The sequence below is a fragment of the Hypanus sabinus genome, chromosome 5 (genome assembly GCF_030144855.1).
Source record: "Hypanus sabinus isolate sHypSab1 chromosome 5, sHypSab1.hap1, whole genome shotgun sequence".
Classification (NCBI taxonomy): domain Eukaryota; kingdom Metazoa; phylum Chordata; class Chondrichthyes; order Myliobatiformes; family Dasyatidae; genus Hypanus; species Hypanus sabinus.
This window is the reverse complement of record NC_082710.1, coordinates 2,652,612-2,678,514: the sequence shown is the minus strand read 5'-3', so window position 1 is coordinate 2,678,514 and position 25,903 is coordinate 2,652,612. Positions and strand designations below refer to the sequence as shown.

General features: G+C 41.0%; 1 protein-coding gene across 1 annotated transcript in view; it reads left to right on the top strand.

Moving 5' to 3' along the window:
* The window catches only part of slf1 (SMC5-SMC6 complex localization factor 1), a 142,339-nt gene that overhangs the window by 77,844 nt on the left and 38,592 nt on the right, over nucleotides 1–25,903 (top strand). The window contains exons 10-14 of the mRNA XM_059969320.1: nucleotides 6,137–6,277; nucleotides 7,666–7,825; nucleotides 11,825–11,972; nucleotides 14,575–14,720; nucleotides 16,336–16,502. Of these exons, the coding sequence (XP_059825303.1) occupies nucleotides 6,137–6,277; nucleotides 7,666–7,825; nucleotides 11,825–11,972; nucleotides 14,575–14,720; nucleotides 16,336–16,502 (762 nt within the window). The remainder of the gene's footprint in view (nucleotides 1–6,136; nucleotides 6,278–7,665; nucleotides 7,826–11,824; nucleotides 11,973–14,574; nucleotides 14,721–16,335; nucleotides 16,503–25,903) is intronic.

The following is a 25,903-nucleotide window of genomic DNA, read 5'->3' as shown; positions in this document are numbered from 1 at the left end:
AGGAAGTGTAAGGGCGGGTGTAGCACTTGTTCTGCTTACAAGGATAAGTGCCAGGAGGGAGATCAGTGGGAAGGGATGGGGGGTACGAGTGGACAAGGGGGTCGCGTAGGGAGCGATCCCTTCAGAAAGCTGAAAGGGGGGAGGGAAAGATGTGCTTGGTAGTGGGAACCCATTGGAGGTGGTGTAAGTTACGGAGAATTATACATCGGACGTGGAGGCTGGTGGGGTGGTAGGTGAGGACAAGGGGAACCCTATCCCGAGTGGGATGGCGGGCGGATGGGGTGAGGGCAGAAGTGCGGGAAATGGGAGAGATTCGTTTGAGAGCAGAGTTGATGGTGGAAGAAGGGAAGCCCCTTTGATTAAAAAAGGAAGACATCTCCTTCGTCCTGGAATGGAAAGCCTCATCCTGAGAGCAGATAGACAATGGACAGTAGGTGCAGGAGTAGGCCATTCGGCCCTTCTAGCCGGCACCGCCATTCACTGTGATCATCGCTGATCATACACAATCCATATCCCGTTCCCACCTTCACCCCATATCCCTTGACCTTGCTATGTATAAGAGCTCTATCTAACTCTCTCTTGAATGAATCCAGAGACTTGGCCTCCACTGCCTTCTGGGACAGAGCATTCCACATATCCACCACTCTCTGGGTGAAAAAGTTTTTCTGCATCTCTGTTCTAAATGGCCTACCGCTTATTCTTAAACTGTGGCCTCTAGTTCTGGACTCGCCTATCAGCAGGAACATGCTTCCTGCCTCCAGCGTGTCCAATCCCTTAATCTTATATGTTTCAATCAGATCTCCTCTCATCCTTCTAAATTCCAGTGTATACAAGCCCAGTCGCTCCAATCTTTCAACATATGACAGTCCTGCCATTCCAGGAATTAACCTTATGAACCAACGCTGCACTCCCTCAATAGCAAGAATGTCCTTCCTCAAATTTGGAGACCAAAACTGCACACAATACTCCAGGTGGGGTCTCACCAGGGCCCTGTACAGCTGCAGAAGGACCTCTTTACTCCTATACTCAATTCCTCTTGTTATAAAGGCCAGCATGCCATTAGCTTTCTTCACTGTCTGCTGTACCTGCATGCTTGCTTTCATTGACTGATGTACAAGAACACCTAGATCTCGTTGTACTTCCCCTTTTCCTAACTTGACTCCATTTAGATAGTAATCTGCCTTCCTGTTCTTGCCACCCAAGTGGATAACCTCACAGTTATCCACATTAAACTGCATCTGCCACATATTTGTCCACTCACACAACCTGTCCAAGTCACCCTGCATTCTCATAACATCCTCCTGACATTTCACACTGCCACCCAGCTTTGTGTCTTTGGCAAATTTGCTAATGTTACTTTTAATCCCTTCATCTAAATCATTAATGTATATTGTAAACAGCTGCTGTCCCAGCACCGAACCTTGTGGTACCCCACTGGTCAGAGCCTGCCATTCCGAAAGGGACCTGTTAATCGCTACTCTTTGTTTCCTGTCAGCCAGCCAATTTTCAATCCATGTCAGTACTCTGCCCCCAATACCATGTGCCCTAATTTTGCCCACTAATCTCCCTATGTGGGATTTTATCAAAAGCTTTCTGGAAGTCCAGGTAGACTACATCCACTGGCTCTCCCTTATCCATTTTCATAGTTACATCCTCAAAAAAATCCAGAAGATTAGTCAAGCATGATTTTCCTTTCATAAATCCATGCTGACTCGGACTGATCCTTCTACTGCTATCCAAATGTGTCATAATTTCTTCTTCTATAATTGACTCCAGTATCTTTCCCACCACTGACGTCAGGCTAACCGGTCTATAATTCCCCGTTTTCTCTCTCCCTCTTTTCTTGAAATGTGGGACAACATCAGCCACCCTTCAATCAACAGGAACTGTTCCTGAATCTACAGAACATTGGAAAATGATTACCAATGTGTCCACGATTTCTAGAGCCACCTCTTTAAGTACCCTGGGATGCAGACCATCAGGTCCCGGGGACTTATCAGCCTTCAGACTCAACAGTCTATCCAACACTGTTTCTTGCCTAATATAAATTTCCTTCAGTTCATCCTTTACCCTAGTACCTTTGGCCACTATTACATCTGGGAGATTGTTTGTGTCTTCCCTAGTGAAGACAGATCCAAAGTACCTGTTCAGCTCATCTGCTATTTCCTTGTTCCCCATAATAAATTCACCCGTTTCTGTCTTCAATGGCCCAATTTTGGTCTTAACTGTTTTTTTTTTGCTATTCACAGACCTAAAGAAGCTTTTTCTATCCTCCTTTATATTCTTGGCTAGTTTATCTTTGTACCTCATTTTTCTTTGGCATATTGCCTTTTTTGTTATCTTCTGTTGCTCTTTAAAAGCTTCCCAGTCCTCTCGGTTTCCAGCTCATCTTGGCTATGTTATACTTCTTCTCTTTTATTTTTATACTGCCCTTTACTTCCCTCGTCAGCCACGTCTACCCCTTACTCCCCTTAGGATCTTTCTTCCTCTTTGGAACGAACCGATCCTGCACTTTCTGCATTATTCCCAGAAATACCTGCCATTGTTGTTCCACTGACTTCCCTGCTAGGGTATTGTTCCATTGCACTTTGGCCAGCTCCTCCCTCATAGCTTCATAGTTCCCTTTGTTCAACTGTAATACTGACACATCCGATTTTCCCTTCTCCATCTCAAATTGTAGGTTAAAACATATCATATTATGGTCACTACCTTCTAATGGTTCCTTTACCTTGAGGTCCCTGATCAAATCCAGTTCATTGCACAACACTAAATCTAGAATTGCCTTCTCCCTGGTAGGCTCCAGTACAAGCTGTTCTAAGAATCCATCTCGGAGGCACTCCACAAACTCCCTTTCTTGGGGTCCAGTACCATTCTAATTCTCCCAGTCTACCTGCATGTTTAATTCCCCCATGACAACTGTATCATTACCTTTGCGACATGCCAATTTTAACTCTTAATTCAACTTACACCCTACATCCAGACTGCTGTTTGGGGGCCTGTAGATAACTCCCATTAGGGTCCTTCTACCCTCAGAATTTCTCAGTTCTATCCATACTGACTCTACATCCCCTGATTCTATGTCCCCCCTCGCAAGGGACTGAATATCATTCCTCACCAACAGAGTCACCCCACCCCCTCTGCCAGTCAGTCTGTCCTTTCGATAAGATGTATATCCTTGAATATTCAATTCCCAGGCCTTGTCCGCTTGAAGCCATGTCTCTGTTATTCCCACAACATCATACTTGCCAATTTCCAACTGAGCCTCAAGCTTATCTACTTTATTCCTTATACTTCGCGCATTCATATATAATACTTTTAATTTGTTACTCCCCTCTCCTTTCACATCAATTCCTATTTCACTTGGCCATACTGTATGATCTTTTCTTGAGCTTTCTACTCTATTGATTCTGTTGTCCTTTTTAACTTTTCTTATTTTCACTTTCCCTTTAACTCCATCCTTATATTTCCAGTTCATCCCCTCCCACCCCATTACTTAGTTTAAACACATCCATGTTGCAGTGGCAAACCTGTCTGCCAGAATGCTGGTCCCCCGCCTATTGAGGTCCCTTTTGTACAATTCATCCCTACCCCAAAACAGATCCCAGTGGTCCAAGAATGTAAACCCCAGCTTCCTGCACCAGTTCCTCAGCCACACATTCAGATCCATTATCTCCCTGTTCCTGCCCTCTCCAGCATGAGGAACTGGAAGCAAACCAGAGATAACCACTCTGGAAGTCCTGCTTTTCAGCCTTCTTCCGAGTTCTCTGAAGTCCCACTCCGGAATGTCCTTCCTCTTCTTCCCGATGTCATTTGTGCCGACATGCACTAGCACTTCCGGCTCTTCGCCTTGCGGCGGAGGCGGAGGAATTGTGAGAAGGGGATAGCATTTTTGCAAGAGACAGGGTGGGAAGAGGAATAGTCCAGGTAGCTGTGAGAGTCCGTAGACTAATAGTAAATATCAGTAGATGAGCCGTCCCCAGAGATAGAGACAGAAAGATTAAGAAAGGAGAGGGAGGTGTCGGAAATGGACCAGGTAAATTTGAGGGCAGGGTGAAAACTGGGAGGCAAAGTTAATGAAGTCAACGAGCTCAGCATGCGTGCAGGAAGCAGCGCCAATGCAGTCGGCGATGTAGCGAAGGAAAAGAGGGGGACGGATACCCGTATAGACTTGGAGCATAAGGACAGGAGGGGAGCGGTTCTGAACAATTCTGAAAGGTTTTGCTTACCACAGTTTTAATCAGTCAGGCCAGAAACACATGCCAGAAATGGCTGGAAGTGAAACATAGAAAACCTACAGCGCAATACAGGCCCTATGCCCCACAAAGTTGTGCTAAACATGTCCCTACCTTAGAAATTACTAGGCTTGCCCATAGCCCTCTCTTTTTTAAGCTTCATTTACCTATCCAAAAGTCTCTTAAAAGACTATCATATCCACCTCCACCACCGTTGCTGGCAGCCCACTCACCGCTCTCTGCGTTTTTAAATAAATATCTTAACCCTTGACATCTGCTCTGTACCTACTCCCCAGCACCTTAAACCTGTGTCCTCTTGTGGCAACCATTTCGGCCCTGGGGAAAAAGCCTCTGACTGTCCACACTATGAATGCCTCTCATCACCTTATACACTTCTATCGGGTCACCTCTTCTCCTCTGTTGCTCCAAGGAAAAAAGGCCGAGTTCACTCAACCTGTTTTCATAAGGGCATGCTCCCCATCCAGGCAAATCCTTGTAAATCTCCTCTGCACCCTTTCAATGGTTTCCACATCCTTCCTGTAGTGAGGCGACCAGAACTCAGCACAGCACTCCAAGTGGGGTCTGACCAGGGTCCTACATAGCTGTAACATTACCTCTCAGCTCCTAAATTCAATTCCACCATTAATGAAGGCTAGTGCACTGTATGCCTTCTTAACCACAGAGTCAACCTGCGCATCTGCTTTAGGTATCAGATTGACTCAGACCCCAAGATCCCTCTGATCCTCCACACTGCGAAGAGTCTACCATTAATCTATATTCTGCCATCATATTTGACCTTCCAAAATGAACCACTTCACATTTATCTGGGTTGAACTCCATCTGCCACTTCTCAACCCTGTTTTGCATCCTATCAATATCCCGCTGTGACCTCTGACAGCCCTCCACACTGTCCACAACAGCTCCAACCTTTGTGTCATCAGCAAACTTACTAACCCATCCCTCCATTTCCTCATCCTGGTCATTCATAAAAATCATGTAAGTAAGGGTCCCAGAACAGATCCCCGAGGCACACCATTGGTCACTGACCTCCATGCAGAATATGACCCGACTACAAAGCAATGTCCCCTTGGATCCCATGCCTCCTTACTTTCTCAATAAGCCTTGCATGGGGTACCTTATTAAATGCCTTGCTGAAATCCATATACGCTACATATGCTGCTCTACCCTCATCAATGTGTTTCCCTAACCCTAATGTGCTAACCCTCATCTCTATGCTCTTCCGAGGCATGGCACCAGACTCAATGCCAGAGATTAGGTAACTTTGTCTCCCTCCAGTAGGTCATCCCCCTCAATAGTACCTGAAGTTGTATAATTATTATTGAGCACAGGTGTACTCTGCACTGGTAGTGCATTTCCTGCCTTTCTCCTGTCAGTTACCCAGTGCCTGTCTCCTGCAATCTAGGGGTTTTCTACACTAGGTGCCTGCTCTGATTTTATTATTTTACGGTCAATTAAAAGAACATGTACACAGAATAAATTACTCCATCAATTAGGAACTGATGCACAGTTTTATAGTCCTGTGGAGGTAATGATGCTGTTCTGATTTGTTCTGTATTTTATTTAAATGCATTAATTGCTACTCAGTTAAATGGTAGTTTGTGTTTCTTTTATATACTGTTTTAACTATTTCCATGAAACTTTGGCAAATTGAAGCAACTGCTCAACTGGGTCAAGATGTACTGGCCCCGATATGTCCCAATTAACCAGAATCCACTGTATATGATAGATCTTTTGGAAAATGTCTTCATGTACTCTTGAGTTTGGAATGAAGTTGAGGGGTGAGAATTTTTTTTTTAAATACTGCTGTAGACAATATACATGTCTCATTGTTAATTAAAACATTTCTTCTGCCATCCACTAATTTTTCAATCTGGAATTTTTAGATGTTGTGTTTACAATGAAGAACCTTGCCATAAACCATCAAGTCAAGAGCTTTCTCTTTTGGAAATGAAACCACTTTATCGATTAGTACTAAGATGCTATTTTGACCTATTTGAAGCTGAATTGGAGGCTTTAAATAAAAGGTAATTAATGTTAACTATATTATAGAGTAAGGTGGATTTCTTTCCTTTTGGAAAATTTTGGGTCGTGTTGTTTGCAGTGGGACGTGAAGGGATACTATGGCTACTCCATATAAACAATTAACTAACAATAAAAGGTGTAAAAGCAAGAAATTCTATAGGTGTTGGAAATCCAAATCAACGAGCACAAAATGCTGGAGTAACTCAGCCGATCAGGAAGCATTTATGGAAATTAATAAATATTCAATGTTTCCTCAGGACTGGACAGGAAGGGGGAAGATGCCAGAATAAAGTGGTGGGAGGGCAAGTAGGATAACTTAGGTGATAGGTGAAGCCAGGTGGGTGGGAAAGTTAAAGGGCTGGAGAAATGAACAAACAGTCAACATTTTGGGCCAAGACCCTTCCTGTCCTGAAGAAGGGGCTTGGCCTGAAATGTTGACTATTTATTCATTTCTATGAATGCTATCTGACCTACTGAGTTGGGAATAGCACTTTTATAGGAGATAGGGTGAGAAGAGGTATTGTCAAGAGAACCATGGGAATCAGTAGATTTATAAAGGATGTAAGTAGACAGTTTGTTTCCAGAGATGGACACAGATTAAGAAAGGCAAAGGAGGTGTTAGAATTTGATGGAGTGAAGTTAAGTGAATAAAAGATGGGCTTTTTGGATCAAAGGATATAAAAAGGTGATGAAAATAGATGTTTTGTCTTCCTACTATGTCTTATAATTATGTGGAATTATCTGAAATATTCCATTGTCCCATTTTCCTCTGATATTGACGAAAATGTAGATGAATGTCAGGAAATAAAACACAGTGCAGGAACAGGCCATTTGTTCAATGACTTTGCTGATCATAAGTCTGAGTGAAGTTATCCCATCCACCTGCATATGATCTCTAATCCCTCCCCCTATTTTCAGCATGTTCATCTGCCTTGTTAAATGCCTCTTACCGTCATTATTTTATCTTCTTCTCCCACCTCCAGCAATGTGTTCCATGCATCTATCATTCTGTATTTGAAAAGAAAACTAGTCTAGCCCATCGTTCCTCCTCTCACCTTAAAGTTTCATCCTCTAGTATGGTATACCACCCTGGGGAAAATGCTATTTACCGTATTTGTTGCTAATCATAATTTTGTATGCTTTTTGTAGCCTTCAATACTTTAGGTATTTGCATGGGCAGATTTATTGTAGCATTTGGTTATACTGGAAGAGTCATATTGACATGCCAGTTCACAATTTAAATTCAACAATGGTGGCTCTTAGAATAATATCTATGCAGACTTCTTTGTCTTTGAAAAATTATGAATGTAATGAGGAATTTGTTGTATCTATTTTCAAAAATTACCTCAACATTTGAAATTATAACAATATTCTCTTCACTGTGTAATAGCTGTTATGAAAACAAATGCAGTGGCAGTTCTCTTACCATCCCCCATTCTGTCCTTGCAAAAATTTTTATGGAATATTCTGATGCGATGACTAATCCTGTCGCTGCTTTATTTGATTGTGTTCTTCAAGCAACTAGAGCATTGGTTAAAAAACCAAATGATGTAAGTAAAATTGATCAAAATATACATTTTATAAGTTTTTTATGCTCAAGATGTGGATCTCTTGCATGAAAATAAATTGGATATTTTCTAGACATGTAGCGAATATGAAGTTAACCTGAGGACAATATCCATTTATTATTTTAGTCAATTTTAATAGCATAGTTATGTAATTTACATTCTGGTTGATATGAGTCATGGTATATTTAATAGTCTTTGGATTAAGTTCTCTTTTAAGGCCTATTAATATATTTATTAATTTGATTTTGAAACATTTAGCTATCAGTTGTCTCTGGAGTTTGTTTAATTTATTTTTTGTCTTTTCAAAAGAAACAAAATTGATTACTTTGGCAAACTGTGCCTATTCCTCCATTCAATAAGATCATGGGTCTCTGCAACACTTTCATACATTAACCTGATATTCCTTGATTAATAATTTAAAAATCTACTGTAATACATTTGCTAATTTGGTCTTTAAGGCCTCTTCTAAAAGAATAATAAGATTTACTATCCTGTCCATACTTGCTGGTCCCTTCTTTTAAGACCATAAGACTTAGAAGACATAGGAGTGGAATTAGGCCATTTTGCCCATTGAGTCTGCTCCAGCATTTCATCTTGGCTGATGCAATTTTCCTCTCAGCTGCAATCTCTTGCCGTCTCCCCATATCCCTTCGTCCTCTGGCTCATCAAGAACCTATCAACCTCTATCTTAAATCCACAGCTGCCTGTGGCAAAGAATTCCACAGATGCACCACTCTCTGGCTAAAGAAACTCCTCTCATCTCCATTCTAAAAGGATGTCCATCCGTTCTAAGGCTGTGTCCTCTGGTCTTAGATTCTCCTACCATTTCAAAGATCCTCTCCACATCTACTCTATCAATGTCTTCTGCCATTCAATAGGTTTCAAAGAAGTCACCTCTCAAAGTCTTCTGAATTCTAGTGAATGCAGGCCCAGAGCCAGTAAATGCTATTCATATGACTAGCCATTCAATCCTGGAATCATTTTCATGAACCTCTTTGCACTGTTTCAGAGCCAGAGCACTGTTTCTATTCTTTTTTGCTTTGGATCCATTTCATTTAATTTGTGACCAATTAATTGTTTTAAAAATTAGATTGTAAGCAGGCAATGGTGTCTTTTAGAATAATAAAAGAATCTGGTTTATTGTCATGAGTTTTGTTATTCTGTGGCTGCAGTGCAGGCATAACAAATCACTAAGTTACAATAAAAATAAATACTAAGAGAAATAATGACATGGATTGTTCTGAAATCTGATGGCAGATGGGAAAAAGCTGCTCCAAAAGTTTTAAGTGTTCATGAGCCTATGTTCAACACCAAATACAAGTTTGCTGATGACACCACTGCTGTGTTATATATCAGAGGTGGGAGACTGAAAATTTGTCCAGGTGGTATAATAATAACAACCTCTCACTCAATGTCAATAAGACCAAGCAACTGATTGTGGACCCCAGGAGAGGAAACTAAAGGTCCATGAGCCACTACTCATCAGAGGATGAGAAGTGGAAAGGCTCAGTAACTTTAAATTCCTGGGTGTCACCATCTCCTGTCTTGGACCCGTCCTTGGGCCTATCGTGTAAATATAATTGCAAAGAAAGCACAACAGTGCCTCTATTTCCTCTGGAGTATGCAGAGACTCAGCATGTCATCAAAAACCTTGGGAAACTTGTATAGATGTGTGGTGGAAAGCGTGTTGTCTGGCTGCATTATGGCCTGATATGGGGACACCAATGTCTTTGAATGGAAAAGCCTACAAAAGGTAATGGGTTCGACTCTACATCATTGGTAAAATCCTCCTAACCACTGAGAACATCTACATGAAATACTGCTATAGAAAAACATGTGCATCAGGACTTTCACCATCAGGTTCAAGAACAGTTACTCCCCTCAACCATCAGGGTCTTGAACAAAAGGGGATAACTACACTTGTCCTACTTCTGGTATTCCCACAACTGATAGTCACACTTTAAGGACTCATTATCTTGTTATTTCATGCTCGTTATTTATTGCTATTTATATATTGAATTGACTTTATTTCTTACATGCTTCACATACATGAGTAAAAATCTTTCGATTAATTCTCCATCTAATTTGCATTTTCACAGTCTGTTGTCCATTGATCCTATTGACAGTTACTGTAGTATAGATTTGCTAAGTATTCCAACAGAAAAAGAATCTCAGGGCTGTATGTAGTGACGTGTATGAACTCTGTTGATAAGTTTTACTTTGAACTTTGAAGTTGGGTTTCCAGGCTCCTGTACCTCCTGCCTAATGGTTATAATGAGAAGTGGGCATGAGCTAGATGGTAAGGGCCATTTATGATGAATGTCACCTTCTTAACACACCATCTTTTGAAGATGTCCGTGGGCAGAATTCTGTTTGTGATGGAGTTGGCTGAGTCTACAGCCCTCTGAAGCATCTTAGAATCCTGCATATTTGGCGCCTCCATTCCAGATATTAATGCAACCAGTCAGCATGCTCTCAAACGTACATCTAGAGAAGTTTGCTGACATACCAAATCTCCTCAAACTCCCAATGAAGTATAGCCACTAGCATGCCTTCATAAAGATGGCATCAATATGATGGGCCCAGGATGGATCCTCTGAGATGTTGATGGCCAGGAACCTGAAATTTCTCACCTTTTTTTACCACTGGCCCATCAATGAGGACAGGTGTGTGTTCTTCTGACCTACCCTTCGTGGTCCACAATTAGTTCCTTGGTCTTGCTGGCATTGAATGTGAGGTTGTTGATGTGACACTGCTTGAGCAGCAGTTCTATTTCACTTCCATACACATCCTCATCGCCAACAACAGTGGTATCATTGGCTAATTTTATAGGTAGCATTTGAGCTGTGCCTAGCCAAACAGAGTAGAGCCTTGGGCCAAGCACATGGCTCCCAATGAGGAAATCAAGGATCTAGTTGCATAGGGAGGTACAAAGATCCAGGTTTTGAAGCTATTTGACTATTACTGTAGGCATATTGGGTGAATGCTGAGGTGTAATCGATCAATAACAGACTGATATAGTTATCTTTGTAATCAAGTTCAAATTTAATTATCTTTCAACCATACATGAAGCCAAACGATACAATGTTTCTCTGGGGCTAAGGTGCAAAACACATCACCAACAGCACACTGCAATTCACATATAGCACAAATAGCGCAGATGGTTATGATGGCAGAAAAACATACAATCACAAAGGTAAAAAGTAATACAGCTTCTGAATAGCATGGCTGTAGATTGTCCTGATCCGGCTTTTCTTCCACCAAGTAAACATTGAAGGTCAACCCCAACCAGAGAGACCAGTCCCTGATCAAGCATGCCCAGCAGAGACTCCTGCTGTCTCCTCTGGGCAACTGCAACAGGCCGCAATGTCCAAGGCAACCATATTGCTGTTGCCCAAGTGTTCCAAAGCCTAGTGGAGAGCCAGTGTGACTGTGTCTGCCATCGTTCTGTTGTGGCAATAGGCATGCTTCTATAGTTTTCTTTATTAGTATAAATTTGTGTTCATCAAATATTCTGATGCTTCACGAGTGAATCTGCAGATGCTGGAAATAAATAAAAAACACAAAATGCTGGCAGAACTCAGCAGGCCAGACAGCATCTATGGGAGGAGGTAATAATGACGTTTCGGGCCGAAACCCTTTATCAGGAGTGAAGTAACATGTGATGGTTGAGGGGGAATAAGAAGTGGGGGGAGGGATAAAGTAGAGAGGTGGGAAGTGATAGGCTGGAGGGAAATGGGCTAGGGGGAAGGTGGAGAATTATGGGAAATAAAAGAGAAAGAAAGGTAGGGCTGGGGGGAGAGATTATAGTGAGGGGGGAAAAGAGAGAGAAAGAGAGCCAGACTAAAATAATAGATAGGGATGGGGTAAAGGTGGGGGGCAGAGGTATCAACGGAGGTCAGTGAGTTGGATGTTCATGCCAGCAGGAAGGAGGCTACCTAGGCAGGAGATAAGGTATTGATTCTGATGCTTGTTCTTCAGAAAGGAATCTATGAAACAGCATACATCTTGCATGGCATATTGGGAGTAGTTGTGGAATATCGACTTCTTTTGAACAGACTACGTGGAAAGTCCTTACTTGGTCGAACCTGGGATGATTTACAATATTACATTCCCATATGCTGTCAAGGTAAATTTATTTATTATTGTCACGTGCAGAGGTACAGTGAAAAATTGTTTTGCATTCTATCCATACAGATCATTTCATCACATTGGTAACTGAGGACACTGAGGTAAAACAAGCAAAAACAATAACAATGCAGAATATAGAGTTATTACTCCAGAGAATGCATTGCAGACAGGCAGTAATGAGGTAGATGCTGAGGTCAAGAACCCATTTTATATGAGGGGCCATTCAATAATCTTTGCATTTGACAAGGTTCCACATAGTAGGCTTATTCAGAAAGTCGGAAGGCATGGGATCCAGGGATGTTTGGCCAGATGGATTCAGAATTGGCTTGCCTGCAGAAAGCAGAGGGTCGTGGTAAAAAGAGTACATTCGGATTGGAGAGTTGTGACTAGTGGTGCCCCACAAAGATCGGTTCTGGGACCTCTACTTTTCATGATTTTTATTAACAACCTGGATGTGGGGGTAGAAAGGTGGGTTGGCAAGTTTGCAGATGACACAAAGGTTAGTGGTGTTGTGGATAGTGTAGAGGATTGTCGAAGATTGCAGAGAGACATTGATAGGATGCAGAAGTGGGCTGAGAAGTGGCAGATGGAGTTCATCCCGGAGAAGTGTGAGGTGGTACACTTTGGAAGGACAAACTCCAAGGCAGAGTACAACGTAAATGGCAGGATACTTGAGAGTGTGGAGGAGCAGAGGGATCTAGGACTACATGTCCACAGATCCCTGAAAGTTGCCTCACAGATAGATAGGGTAGTTAAGAAAGTTTATGGGGTGTTAACTTTCATAAGTTGAGGGATAGAGTTTAAGAGTTGCGAGGTAATGATGCAGCTCTATAAAACTCTGGTTGGGCTACACTTGGAGTACTGTGTCCAGTTCTGGTCGCCTCAGTATAGGAAGGATGTGGAAACATTGGAAAGGGTACAGAGGAGATTTACCAGGATGCTGCCTGGTTTAGAGTATATGGATTATGATCAGAGATTAAGGGAGCTAGGGCTTTACTCTTTGGAGAGAAGGAGGATGAGAGGAGAAATGGTAAAGGTATATCCGATATTAAGAGGAATAGATAGAGTGGACAGCCAGTGCCTCTTCACCAGGGCACCATGCTCAATACAAGAGGACATGGTTTTAAGGTAGGGGGAGGGAAGTTCAAGGGGGATATTAGAGGAAGGCTTTTCACTCAGAGTGGTTGGTGCATGGAATGCACTGCCTGAGTCAGTGGTGGAGGCAGATACACTAGTGAAATTTAAGAGACTGCTTGACAGGTATATGGAGGAATTTAAGGTGGGGGGTTATATGGGAGGCAGGGTTTGAGGGTCAGCACAACATTGTGGGCCAAAGGGCCTGTACTGTGCTGTACTATTCTATGTTCCATGACAGCAGGATAGAAGCTATCCTTGAGCCTCTTCTCATGTGTTTTCAGGCTTCTGTATCTCTTGCCCAGTGGAAGTGGGGAGAACAAAGTATTATTTGTGGTAGGTAAGGTCTTTGATTTTGTTGGCTGCTTTACCAAGGCAGCAATGTGTAGACTGTCTTCAGAGGGTTGTGATTTGGACACGGCTCTGTGCAGCTTCGGGAAGTTAACATACCAAGCCAAGATGCATTGAGATAAGATGCTTTCTGTGGTGCATCTATAAAATGGTAAGAGTCAAAGGGAATATGTCAAAATTCTTTAGCCTCTTGAAGAGGTAGAGGCACTAGGACATTTTCCTGGCCATGGTGTGCACATGGTTGGACCAGAACAGATAGTTAATGTTCACACCTAGAAATGTGAAACTCTCAACCCTCTTGACCATAGCATCATTAATTAAAATTTTAAAAATCACATCTTTTGTTGCATTGCATACCCATTCTGAATTTACTTTCAGAATGCAACTTTTTCTGTAGATTAATGCAGCAAGATGCTTCACACTAATGTTGCAAACAACCTTGCAAGGTGAGTTAGGGGTGACTATGGTACTCAGTGTCTTCATTTACAAACCTAACCAGTTTTTTGGAAAAGTGAAATCTAGAAAAACATGATTTCAAGAAATATGTATATATAAGAGGGTAATTTGTCAATTAATTGGTTAGTAAGAAGTAGCCTAAATATGTGAATGGAAGCTCACTTTGAGAGTTTGTCAGTTTAGCAGAAATCTTTGAACTTGCAGTGTGCTAAACTGCTTCAAAGAAAAATGCCTTTAAGACATTTGAATAATAATCATGCTGGGTTGGAAAGAATTACATAAATGTTCAAAAAAAAAACTATCCAAAGAACAATTCAAGAACAGTTACTACTCCTCAACGATCAGGCTCATGAACAAAAGGGGATAGCTACACTTGTACTACTTCTGGTGTTCCTACAACTGATGGTGTCACTTTAAGGAGTCTTCATCCTGTTACTTCATGATCTTGTTATTTATTGCTATTTATTTGTATTTGCATGCACAGTTTGTTTCCAATTGATCCTGTGTACAGTTACTCTCCTATAGATTCCCAAGTTTGCCCACAGAAATAGAAACTTTGTTGTATTTGGTGACATGTATGTACTCTTATAATAAGCTTTACTTTTAACTTTTAACCTTTGAAATATTCTAAGGTAACATTTATATTCTTGTTCTGTCAGATTGCAGTCAAGAAGAAGTTGAGATGATGTTTAAACTGATACCATCACGTTGGCTGCAAATGTTCATTGCAAATGGCCTTTATAAGCAGACATGTCTCAATAATGGCATTGAGATCTCTGCAAAATCTTTCTCACTCAAAGAAATTGTGAGTACTCATTATCAAACTAGAAGAAAAATGTGACAAATACTTAAGCAGCTTCTGTGGCAGGAGCATGATTTCTCATTAGAACTGGCTTTGGCTGTTTATTTGAAACAGTTGAATTAATTAAGTTCTGAAGTTTTAATATATCTAATCAGAAGATTAGTTGTCTCTTGTTGCATGAGTTATCATTTGAACAGTTTAAGGCAATGAAAGAAGTCCAGAGTGGAATGACCAATTAATGTGGCAGGCATCTAGAATTAGAATTAGGTTTAATATCACTGACATATGTCATGAAATTTGTTATGGGGCAGCAGTACATTGCAATACATAGAAACTAAATTACAGTGAGAAGCACTGTATCTGAGAAGGAAAGTGTGGTTGGTGGTGATGAGAGTGAACAGGGAGATGTGAAGGAAATGGTTACTTCATGGAATGTCTGATCAGTGCAGATATAACAAAGCCATAGAAACTGTGGAAGTCAAGTGAGGCATCAGGAAGCTGGGTGGTAGGCAGTATATATAGTCAATAAATATCTGGAAATTCTGCAGGCTTCCAATGGATGTTGCAAGCCCATCGCCTCCCTCTGCTGCTCCTTTCCCCCTTTTCTTTCTTCCATGGCTTCTATCCTCTTCTATTAGACTCCCACTTCTCCAGCCCTGTATCTCTTTCACCAATCAACTTCCCATCTCTTTACTTCATCCTCCCCTCTCCAGGTTTCATGTATCACCTTGTATTTCACCTTTCCCCCCACCTTTTAAGTCTACTTCTCAGCTACTTTTCTCCAGACCTGCTGAAGGGTCTCTGCCCAGAACGTCAACAGTACTCTTTTCCATAGATGCTGACTGGCCTGCTGAGTTCCTCCAGCATTTTGTGTGTGTTGCTTAATTTCCAGCATCTGCAGGTTTTCTCTTGTTTGTGAATGGACGTTCAATGCGAGTTTTGGATGAAGTCTCAAAAGAGAAGCTAGGAACCAAATAAAAGTGAGAGCAGGGTAGGAATGGCAAATGTAATGAAACATGCAAGTTCTATATAGTGCAAGAGTTGGCAAAAATAGTTTTTACCATTTTTGATTATTTTTCTTGCCTGGTCTTTATACAGGCTTTTTCTACCAAACTGCAATATATTGTATATTAATTAAACTTCATTCCTTTCTTGTTGTTTTCTTGCATTTTCTCTTTAATATGTACAGCTTAAAATTAGTTGATGTATCGTAACTTCTTTAACTAAAAAATAAACTTGATATTTAGACTTTGGTATTGAAAGATTGGATAGCTTATAGCAATTGTTTTATAACACATTTTAGCTTTTAGACATTGAAATGTCTGAAATAAATAGAAGCAGTGAAACTTATGTGGCATTAATCACAACATTGCTTAAAATTTAATGTATATTTCTGTCTTTTTGTTAGTCACATTAATCACTAAAACAAATAATATTTGACGAGTACTTGAGCAATAAATTTACTGTTCAAATTTTTATTACTCTGTGGCAGGCATAGTAGTACCACCTTGATTTGACCGTAATTAGATATGTAATGACTGACTTGATGCATTTGACATTTTAGTTCCCACAGAGGTGAGTAGATTGAAAACCTCACAAAGTTTTCCTGTTCTGATAGATCTCTTCATATTTAATAGCCCTGGGGAGGCTGGGAAGTTGTAGCAATGTGATGAAGGACCTCAAGGGAAAGAAGATGGGGCAGTGGCATTCGTCTGAACCTTTGAGGCCATCAGCTGTTTTAAGTGGTGACATGCAGAAGCAAGTGGATGAACTGGCCAATCCAGCGTGAGTAATTCTTACAAGATCACTACTTTAAAGTAACTTCTGGGAAAGCAGTTGAACCAAAATGGCTTGGCCTTTAGGTGACCTGCATTTTGTTGCCAGCTAATTATAGTCAGAGGCAGAAAGCTAGTTTTTCCTTTTGTTTTTGATGGCTTGGTGCCAAGTGCATAAAACTAACTTATGATTCTAGTTATATGTATAAACATATAACTTTAGTTTCATTTATCTTTTAATATTAGTTATTGTGCTGTATTAAATTGTAGCCAAATTATGAAAATATTATTGTTTTCAAACTAATATTTCACTTCAATCAAACACCACAAAAATTATTTGCACAGTGAAAGACTGTTGATCTGTCATGTCTGGGATTTTAGTGTCTGAATGGCAGATTTTCCTGACTATAATATGTTCTTCCTGTTAATACTCTTGCACACTTTAAATGCAATTTAAGATATTATATAATGGTATAATGCATTTTCATTGGAGTGTAACACTTTCTGAGCATGAATACAGCTCCAATGAAAATGCCTTGTACCATTATGTAATCTCAATGTTTACTGTGCAAATTATTGCACCTAAAGTATGTTTGATTAAATCTTTGTAATTCATCTTGTTTGTGGTAATATTCTCTTAACCTAAAATAGCATCTGCCCAATTAAGATGAACTACTAGCATATTATGCTTTCTGATGCAAACAGATCAAATAGGCTGGAATCCATCACACAGTTGAGTATGGAAAAACAAAGATCTACAGAATCTGGAAATCTGAAATCAAAATTACTATGGGAATCCTCAAATGAGGCAACATCTATAGGGAGAAAAGACTAAAATTAATCAACCAGCAGTATTAATTGCTTTAAAAAAAATACTTGTAAGATTATGCTGCTGCTGTGGTCAGATTCCAACTCTGGTCAGTATATTGCCTCCTGAGGCTGGTAACTGGAGAACTTGATTTGACCCTAAGCAAACACATGAACTTTGTTTTTCCTTCTGAATCCCTATTGCCCCCCTGCTTGAAGCTTTCTCATCTTTGTTACTGTAGGCATTTACTGATTAATTTCTATTTCTCCTGTTTTTGTAAATAATTATTCCTCTTCACCTGATGTGTGCAAGTGATATAAATAAAGCAACACACACACAAACTGTTGGATGAACTCAGTGTTTAGGCAGTATATATGGAAAAGAATAAACGCTTGACGTTTTGGGCCAAAACCCTTCTTCAGGACTGAAAAGGAAGGGAGAAGATGCCAAAACGAAAAAGTGGGGGAGAGGAAGAAGTCTAGCTGGAAGATAAGTAAAGCCAGGTGGGTGGGAAAGGTAAATGGCTGGAGAGGAAGGAATCTGATGGACGAGGAGAGTAGACATTAGGAGACAGAGAAGGAGGAGGGGACCCAGATGGAAGTAATAGGCAGGTGACTATCAGAATCAGGTTTAATATCACCAGCATATGTATTGAAATTTGTTGTATTTATGACAGCAGTACAGTGCAATACATTATAATAGAAAAATGAATTATAGTAAGTATATTTTTAATTAAATAAATAGTGCAAAGATACAAATTTAAAAAAGTAGTGGTGTTCATGGATTCAATGTCCATTCAGAAATCGGATGGCAGAGGGAAAGAAGCTATTCCAGGATCATTGAGTGTGTGCCTTCAGGCTTCTGTGCCTCCTCCCTGCTGATGGTAGCAATGAGAACAAGGCATGATCTGGGTGATGGGGATCCTTAATAATGGATGCCACCTTTTTGAGGCATTGCTCCTTGAAAATACCTTGGATACTACAGAGGCCAGTGCACACGATGGAGCTGACTAAGTTTACAATCCTCTGCAGCTTATTTTGTTCCTGTGCGATTTTGCCCCCCTCCCCTCCATATCAGACAATGATGTAGCCAGTTGGAATGCTTTCCAGATACATCTGTAGAAATTTACAAGTGTTTTTGGTGACATACCAAATCTCCTCAAACTCCTAATGAAATAAAATTACCAGCTTAACCCTCTCATTAAATTTTTCTTATGCTTTGTCCTCTAACCGTACAACCTTTGACAGCAAGTTCCATATTCATTCTCCTTACAAGGTGAAGGTTTCTTTAGATCATATTTGAGTTTACTGACAATGCCACTGTTGTTGGCCACATCAAAGATGGAGACCAGCCAACATATAGGAGAAAGATTGAAAATGTAGTGGAGTGGTGCCACAACAACAACCTTTCACTCAACGTCAGCAAAAGCAAAGGGCTGTTTATTGACGACAGAAGGAAGAAATTGCAGGTCCATCAACCTGTGCTCATTAGGGTATCAGAGGTGGAGAGAGTCAGTAACTTTAAATTCCTGGGCATTATCATATCAGAGTATCCATCCTGGAACCAACACGTAAATGCTATTACAAAGAAAGTACAGCAGCACTTTTTTTTTTCAGAAGTCTGTGGAGATTCAGCATGTCATCTAAAATTTTGATTAACTTCTTTAGCTGCACAGTGGACAATGTATTAACTGGTTACATCACGGTCTGGTAGGGAAATAGCAGTGCCCAGGAAAGGAAAAGCTAACAAAAAGTGATGAGTACAGTCCAGTTCATCACAAGAAAAACCCTCCCACCATTGAGCACATCTACAATTTATTTATTAATCATATTTTTGGATTTTATTTTTATTCATTTTTTATTATTTATGTTATTAATTATGATTTTTGCTTATTTTTGTGCGATTTGTCAGTTTTTATTTTTTGTGTAGTTTTTAATTGATTCTTGTACTTCTACTGTGAATGGCTGTGAGAAAATGAATCTCATGCTAGTATTTGGTGACAAATACGCACTTTGATAATAAATTTACGCTGAATTTTGAACTTTCGAACTCTGAACTTTTGCTGATTATATTGTGTAGATTACGATAATATTTTCCTCCACCATTCAAAATACTATAGTTGCAGGTGGATGGGAACCAGAGTACAAGAACAGTGGTGAGATTGTGGAGACATTAATTGGTAAAATATCAAAGTCAGGAATCAAAAGGTTGAGCATGGTGCTACGAGCCTCTGAAGCTACATATATTTCAATGCAAGCAGTATCAGGAAAAGCATTTGAGCTCAGGGCATGGATCAACACCAGGCATTATATAGCCATTAGTGCGATTTAGTTGCAGGAGGGGCAAGACTGGCAGCTCAGTATTCTGGGGTTCTGTTGTTTTAGATGTGACAGGTTGGGAGCAATTAAAGGAGGAGGGGTGGCACGACTAGTCAGGGAAAGTATCGCAACAGTGCCCCGTCAGGACAGACTGGAGAACATGACTAGTGAGGTGTTATGGGTGGAATTGAGAAATAAGAAGATATGACCATGTTATTGGGAATTTAGAGGAACGAATTCATTGAGGTTATGGACTATTGCAAGAAACATAAGGTTGTTATAGTAGGTGATTTTAACTTTCCACATATTGACTAGGACTCCCATACAGTCAAAGGACTAGATGGGATAGAGTTTGCCAAATCTGTTCAGGAAAGTTTCTTTACTTGGTACATAGAAGTCAAAACAAGACAATGCGCAATACTAGTTCTACTATTAGGGAATGATAAAAGTTTGTGTAGGAGGACACTTTGTACCTAGTAATCACAATGTTATTAGTCTTAAAGTAAATATGCAAAAGGATAGGTCTGGTCCATGGGTTGAGATTCTAAATTGGAGAAAGGCCAATTTTGATGGTATTAGAAATTAACTGGCAAATGTGGATTCAGACATGCTGTTTTCTGGTAAAGGTGTACTTGATAATTAGAAGGCCTTCAATAGCGACATTCTGAGAGTACTAAGCTTGTCAGAACAAAAAATGCAGATAACAGCTGTAGGGAACCTTGGTTTTCATGAAATATTTAGGCCTTATTAAGAAAAAAATGGAGGTGCATAATAAGTATAGGCAAGTAATACATTAACTTTTACATTGGCCGAAGATTGGTAGTAGATTGTTGCCTCTCTGACTGGAAGCCTATGACTAGTGGTGTATCACAGGAATTAGTGCTGGGTCCATTGTTATTTGTCAACTATATCAACAAGCTGGATGATAATACGGTTGACTAGATCAGCAAATTTCCAGATGACATCAAGATTTGTGGTGCCATGGATGGTGAGGAAAGCTATCATAAGACCATAAGATATAGGAGCAGAAGAAGGCCATACAGCCTATTGTGTCTGCTCCTCCATTCAGTCATAGGCTGATCCAATTCTTCCAGTCATCGCCACTCCCCTGCCTTCTCCCCATACTCTTTGATGCTCTGGCTAACCAAGAACCTATCTATCTCTGCCTTAAACACATCCAATGACTTGGTCTCCACAGCCACTCGTAGCAACAAATTCCGCAGATTTACCACCCTCTGACTAAAGTAATTTCTCCGCATCTCTGTTCTCAGTGAAGGTCCTTCAATTCTGAAGTCTGCCCACTTGTCCTAGACTCCCCTACCATGGGAAATAACTTAACCGTATCTAATCTGTTCAGGCCTTTTAACATTCAGAGTGTTTCTATGAGATCCCCCTCATTCTCTTGAACTCCAGGGAATACAGCCGAAGAGCTGCCAGATGTTTCTCATACAGTAACTCTTACATTCCTGGAATTTTTTTTTCGTGAATCTTCTCTGAACCATCTCCAATGTTAGTATATCCTTTCTAAAATAAGGAGCCCAAAATCTGCACACACTACTCCAAGTGTGGTCTCATGACTGTCTTATAGAGCCTTAACATCACAACCCTTCTCTTATATTCTATACCTCTCGAAATGAATGTCAACACTGCATTCGCCAATTTCACCATTGACTCAACCTGGAGTTTAACCTTCAGGGTATCCTGCACAAGGACTCCCAGATTCCTCTGCATCTCTGCATTTTGAATTCTCTTCCCCCATCTAAATAATAGTCTACCCATTTATTTCTTCCACCAAAGTGCATGGCCATAGACTTTCCAACATTGTATTTAATTTGCCACTTCTTTACCCATTCCCCTAATCTATCCAAGTCTCTCTGCAGTTTTTGTTTCCTTAACACTACCCGCTCCTCCACCTACCATTGTATCATCAGTAAATTGAGCCGCAAATCCATTAATCCCATAGTCCAAGTCATTGACATACATTGTAAAAACCACCAGTCCCAACAGTGACCCCTGTGAAACTCCACTGATATCCAGCAGCCAGCCAGAATGGGCTCCCATTATTCCCACTCTGTTTTCTGTCAATCAGCCAATGCTCCACCCATGTAGGTAACTTCTCTGTAATTCCATGGGCTCTTGCTAAGCGTGCTCAGGTGTGGCACCTTGTCACAGGCCTTCTGAAAATCCAACTACACCACATTTACTGCATCTCCTTTGTCTACCCTGCAAATGATTGCAGTAGTTTAGTCAGGCAGAATTTTCCTTTCAGGAAACCATCTGGCTTTGGCCTATCTTGTCATGTGCCTCTATGTACTCCATTATCTCATCTTGAACAATAGATTTCAACAACTTCCCAACCATTGATGTCCGGCTAACAGGTCCATAATTTCCTTTCTGCTGCCTCCCACCCTTCTTAAATAGCAGAGTAAAATTGGCAATTTTCCAGTCATCCGGTACAATGCCAGGTTCTTTCAATTCTTAAAAGATCATTGTTAATGCCTCTGCAATCTCTCCAGCTATTTCCTTTAGAACCCGAGGGTGCATACCATTAGGTCCAGGAGATTTATCCATCCTCAGACCATTAAGGTTCCTGAGAACCTTCTCAGTCGTAATTTTCACTGCACATACCTCACTTCCCTGACACTACTGAATGTCCAGTATACTGCAGAATACGCATTCAGTTCCTCTGCCATTTCTGCATCTCTCATTACAATATCTCCAGCGTCATTTTCTATTAGTCCTATATCTACCCTCAACTCTCTTTTACCCTTTATATACTTAAAAAAAAACTTCTCGTATCTTCTTTGATGTTAGTCACCAGCTTTATAGAAACATAGAAAACCTACAGCACAATACAAGCCCTTCGGCCAACAAAGCTGTGCCGAACATGTCCTTACCTTAGAAATTACCTAGGGTTACCCACAGCCCTCTATTTTTTCCATGTACCTATCCAGGAGTCTATTAAAACCCTATTGTATCCGCCTCCATCACCGTTGACAGCAGAGCGTTCCAGGCACTCACCGCTCTGTTTTTTTTAAAAAAAACAACTTACCCCTGATACCTCCTCCATCTTCTCTGTACCTACTTCCAAGCACCTTAAAACTGTGCCCTCTCATGCTAGCCATTTCAGTCCTTGGAAAAAGCCTCTGATTATCCATATGATCAATGCCTCTTATCATCTTGTACATCTCTATCAGGTCACCTGTCATCCTCTGTTGCTCCAAGGAGAAAAGGCCAAGTTCACTCAATGCGTTTTCATAAGGCACGCTCCCCAATCCAGGTAACATCCTTGTAAATCTCCTCTTCACACTTTCTATGGTTTCCACATTCTTCCTGTAGTGATGCAACTAGAACTGAGTACAGTACTCCAAGTGGGGTCTGACCAGGGTCTAATATAGCTGTAACACTACCTCTCAGCTCTTAAACTCAATCCCACAATTGATGAAGGCCAATGCACCGTATGCCTTCATAACCACAGAATCAACCTGCACAACAGCTTTGACTGTCTTATGGACTCAGACCACAAAATCCCTCTGATCCTCCACACTGTCAAGAGTTTTACCATATATTCTGCTATCATATTTGACCTACCAAAATGAACCACCTCATACTTAACTGGGTTGAACTCCATCTGCCACTTTCCAGCCCAGTTTTGCATCCTAACAATGTCCTGCTGTAACCTCTGACAGCCCTCCACATTATCCACAGCACCCCCAACCTTTGTGTCATCAGCAAATTTACTAACCCATCCCTCCATTTCCTCATCCAGTTCATTTATAAAGATCACGAAGAGAAGGGATCCCAGAACAGGCACACCACTGGTGACCGACATCCATGCAGAATATGACCCATCTACAACCACTCTTTGCTTCTGTGGGCAAGCCAATTCTCGATCCACAAAGCAATGTCCTCTTGGAACCCATGCCTCCTTACTTTCTCAATAAGCCTTGCATGGGATACCTTATCAAATGCCTTACTGAAATCCATATACACTATATCTAATGCTCTACCTTCATCAATGTGTTTCGTCACATCTTCCAAAAATTCAACCGGGCTTGTAAGGCACAACCTGCCTTTGACAAAGCCATGCTGACTGTTCTTAATTGTATAATGCCTCTCCAAGTGTTCATAAATCCTGCCTCTCAGGATCTTCTCCATCAATTTACCAACTACTGAAGTAAGGCTCACTGGCTTATAATTTCCTGGGCTATTTCTACTCCCTTTCTTAAATAAGAGAACATCTGCAACCCTCCAATACTCCGGAACCTCTCCCGTCCCCATTGATCATTGCCAGAGGCTCAGCAATCTCCTCCCTTGCCTCCCACAGTAGCCTGGGGTACATCTTGTCCGGTCCCAATGATTTATCCAACTCAATGCTTTCCAAAAGCTCCAGCACATCCCCTTCCTTAATATATACATGTGCAAGCTTTTCAGTCCACTGTAAGTCATCCATTCAATCACCAAGATCCTTTTCCATAGTGATTACTGAAGCAAAGTGTTCATTAAGTGCCTTTGCTATCTCCTCCGGTTCCATACACACTTCTCTACTGTCGCGCTTGATCAGTCTTGTTCTCTCATGTTTTATCCTCTTGCTCTTCACATACTTGTAGAATGCTTGGGGTTTTCTTTAATCCTGTTCGCTAAGGCCTTCTCATGGCCCCTTCTGCCTCTCCTAATTTCATTCTTAAGCTCCTTCCTGCTAGCCTTATAATCTTCTAGATCTCTATCGTTACCTAGTTTTTTGAACCTTTCGTAAGCTCTTCTTTTCTTCTTGACTAGGTTTACACCAGCCTTTGTACACCACAGTTCCTGTACCCTACCATCCTTTCCCTGTCTCATTGGAATGTACCAATGCAGAACTCCACACAAATATTCCTTGAACATATGCCACATTTCTTCCATACATTTCCCTGAGAATATCTGTTTCCAATTTATTCTTCCAAGTTCCTGCCTGATAGCCTCATATTTCTCCTTTCTCCAATTAAACGCTTTCCTAACTTGTCTGTTCCTATCCCTCTCCAATGCTATGGCAAAGGAGATAGAATTGTGATTACTCTCTCCAAAATGCTCTCCCACTGAGAGATCTGACACCTGACCAGGTTCATTTCCCAATACCAGATCAAGTACAGCCTCTCTTCTTTGTGGGCTTTGTCTACATATCGTGTCAAGAAACCTTCCTGAACACACCTAACAAACTCCACCCCATCTAAACCCCTCGCTGTAGGGAGATGCTAATCAATATTTGTGAAATTAAAATCTCCCACAACAACCCTGTTATTGTTGTACCTTTCCAGAATTTGTCTCCCTATCTGTTCCTCGATGTCCCTGTTACTATTGGGTGGTCTATAATTTAAAAAGAACACCCATTAGAGTTATTGACCCCTTCCTGTTCCTAAATTCCACCCACAGAGACTCAGTAGACAATTCCTTTATGACTTCCTCCTTTTCTGCAGCCATGACACTAGCTTTGATCAGCAGTGTCACACCCCCACTTCTTATGCCTTCCTCCCTGTCCTTTCTGAAGCATTTAAAGCCTGCCACTCGGAAGTAACCATTCCTGCCCCTGAGCCATCCAAGTCTCTGTAATGGCACGACATCATAGCTCCAAGTACTGATCCGTGCTCTTAAGCTCGTCAGCTTTGTTCATAATATTCCTTGCATTAAAATAGACACATCGCAAGCCATTGGTCTGAGCGTGTCCCTTCTTTGTCACCTGCCTATCCTCCCTCTCGCACTGTTTGCAAGCTTCCTTTTATAATTCATCTTTTCCTACCTCATGACTTTTTTAGTTTCCTTCTGCAAGTTCTCAATCCTCTATCTTCCCACTAGTTTTGGCTTCTTTGTATGCCCTCTGTTTTGCTTTTACTTTGGCTCTGACTTCACTTGTCAGCCACCGTAGTGTCCTTCTTCCATCTGAAAATTTCTTGTTTGGAATATACCTGTCTTGCGTTTCCCTTAATTTTCACAGAAGCTCCAGCCATTGCTGTTCTGCTGTCCTTCCTACTAGTATTCCTTTCCAATCGACTTCAGCCAGTTCCTCTCTGATGCCATTCTGATTTCCTTTATTCCACTGAAATACCGACACATTGGAATTTAGTTTCTACTACTCAAACTTCAAAGTGCCCTCAATCATATTGTGATCACTGTTCCCTAAGGGTTCCTTAACTTTAAGCTGTCTTAGCACCTCCAGATCATTGCACAACACCCAATTCAGCACTACAGCCAATCCCCTAGTGGGCTCAACAAAAGCTATCCCTTAGATATTCTACAAATTCTCTTTCGAGG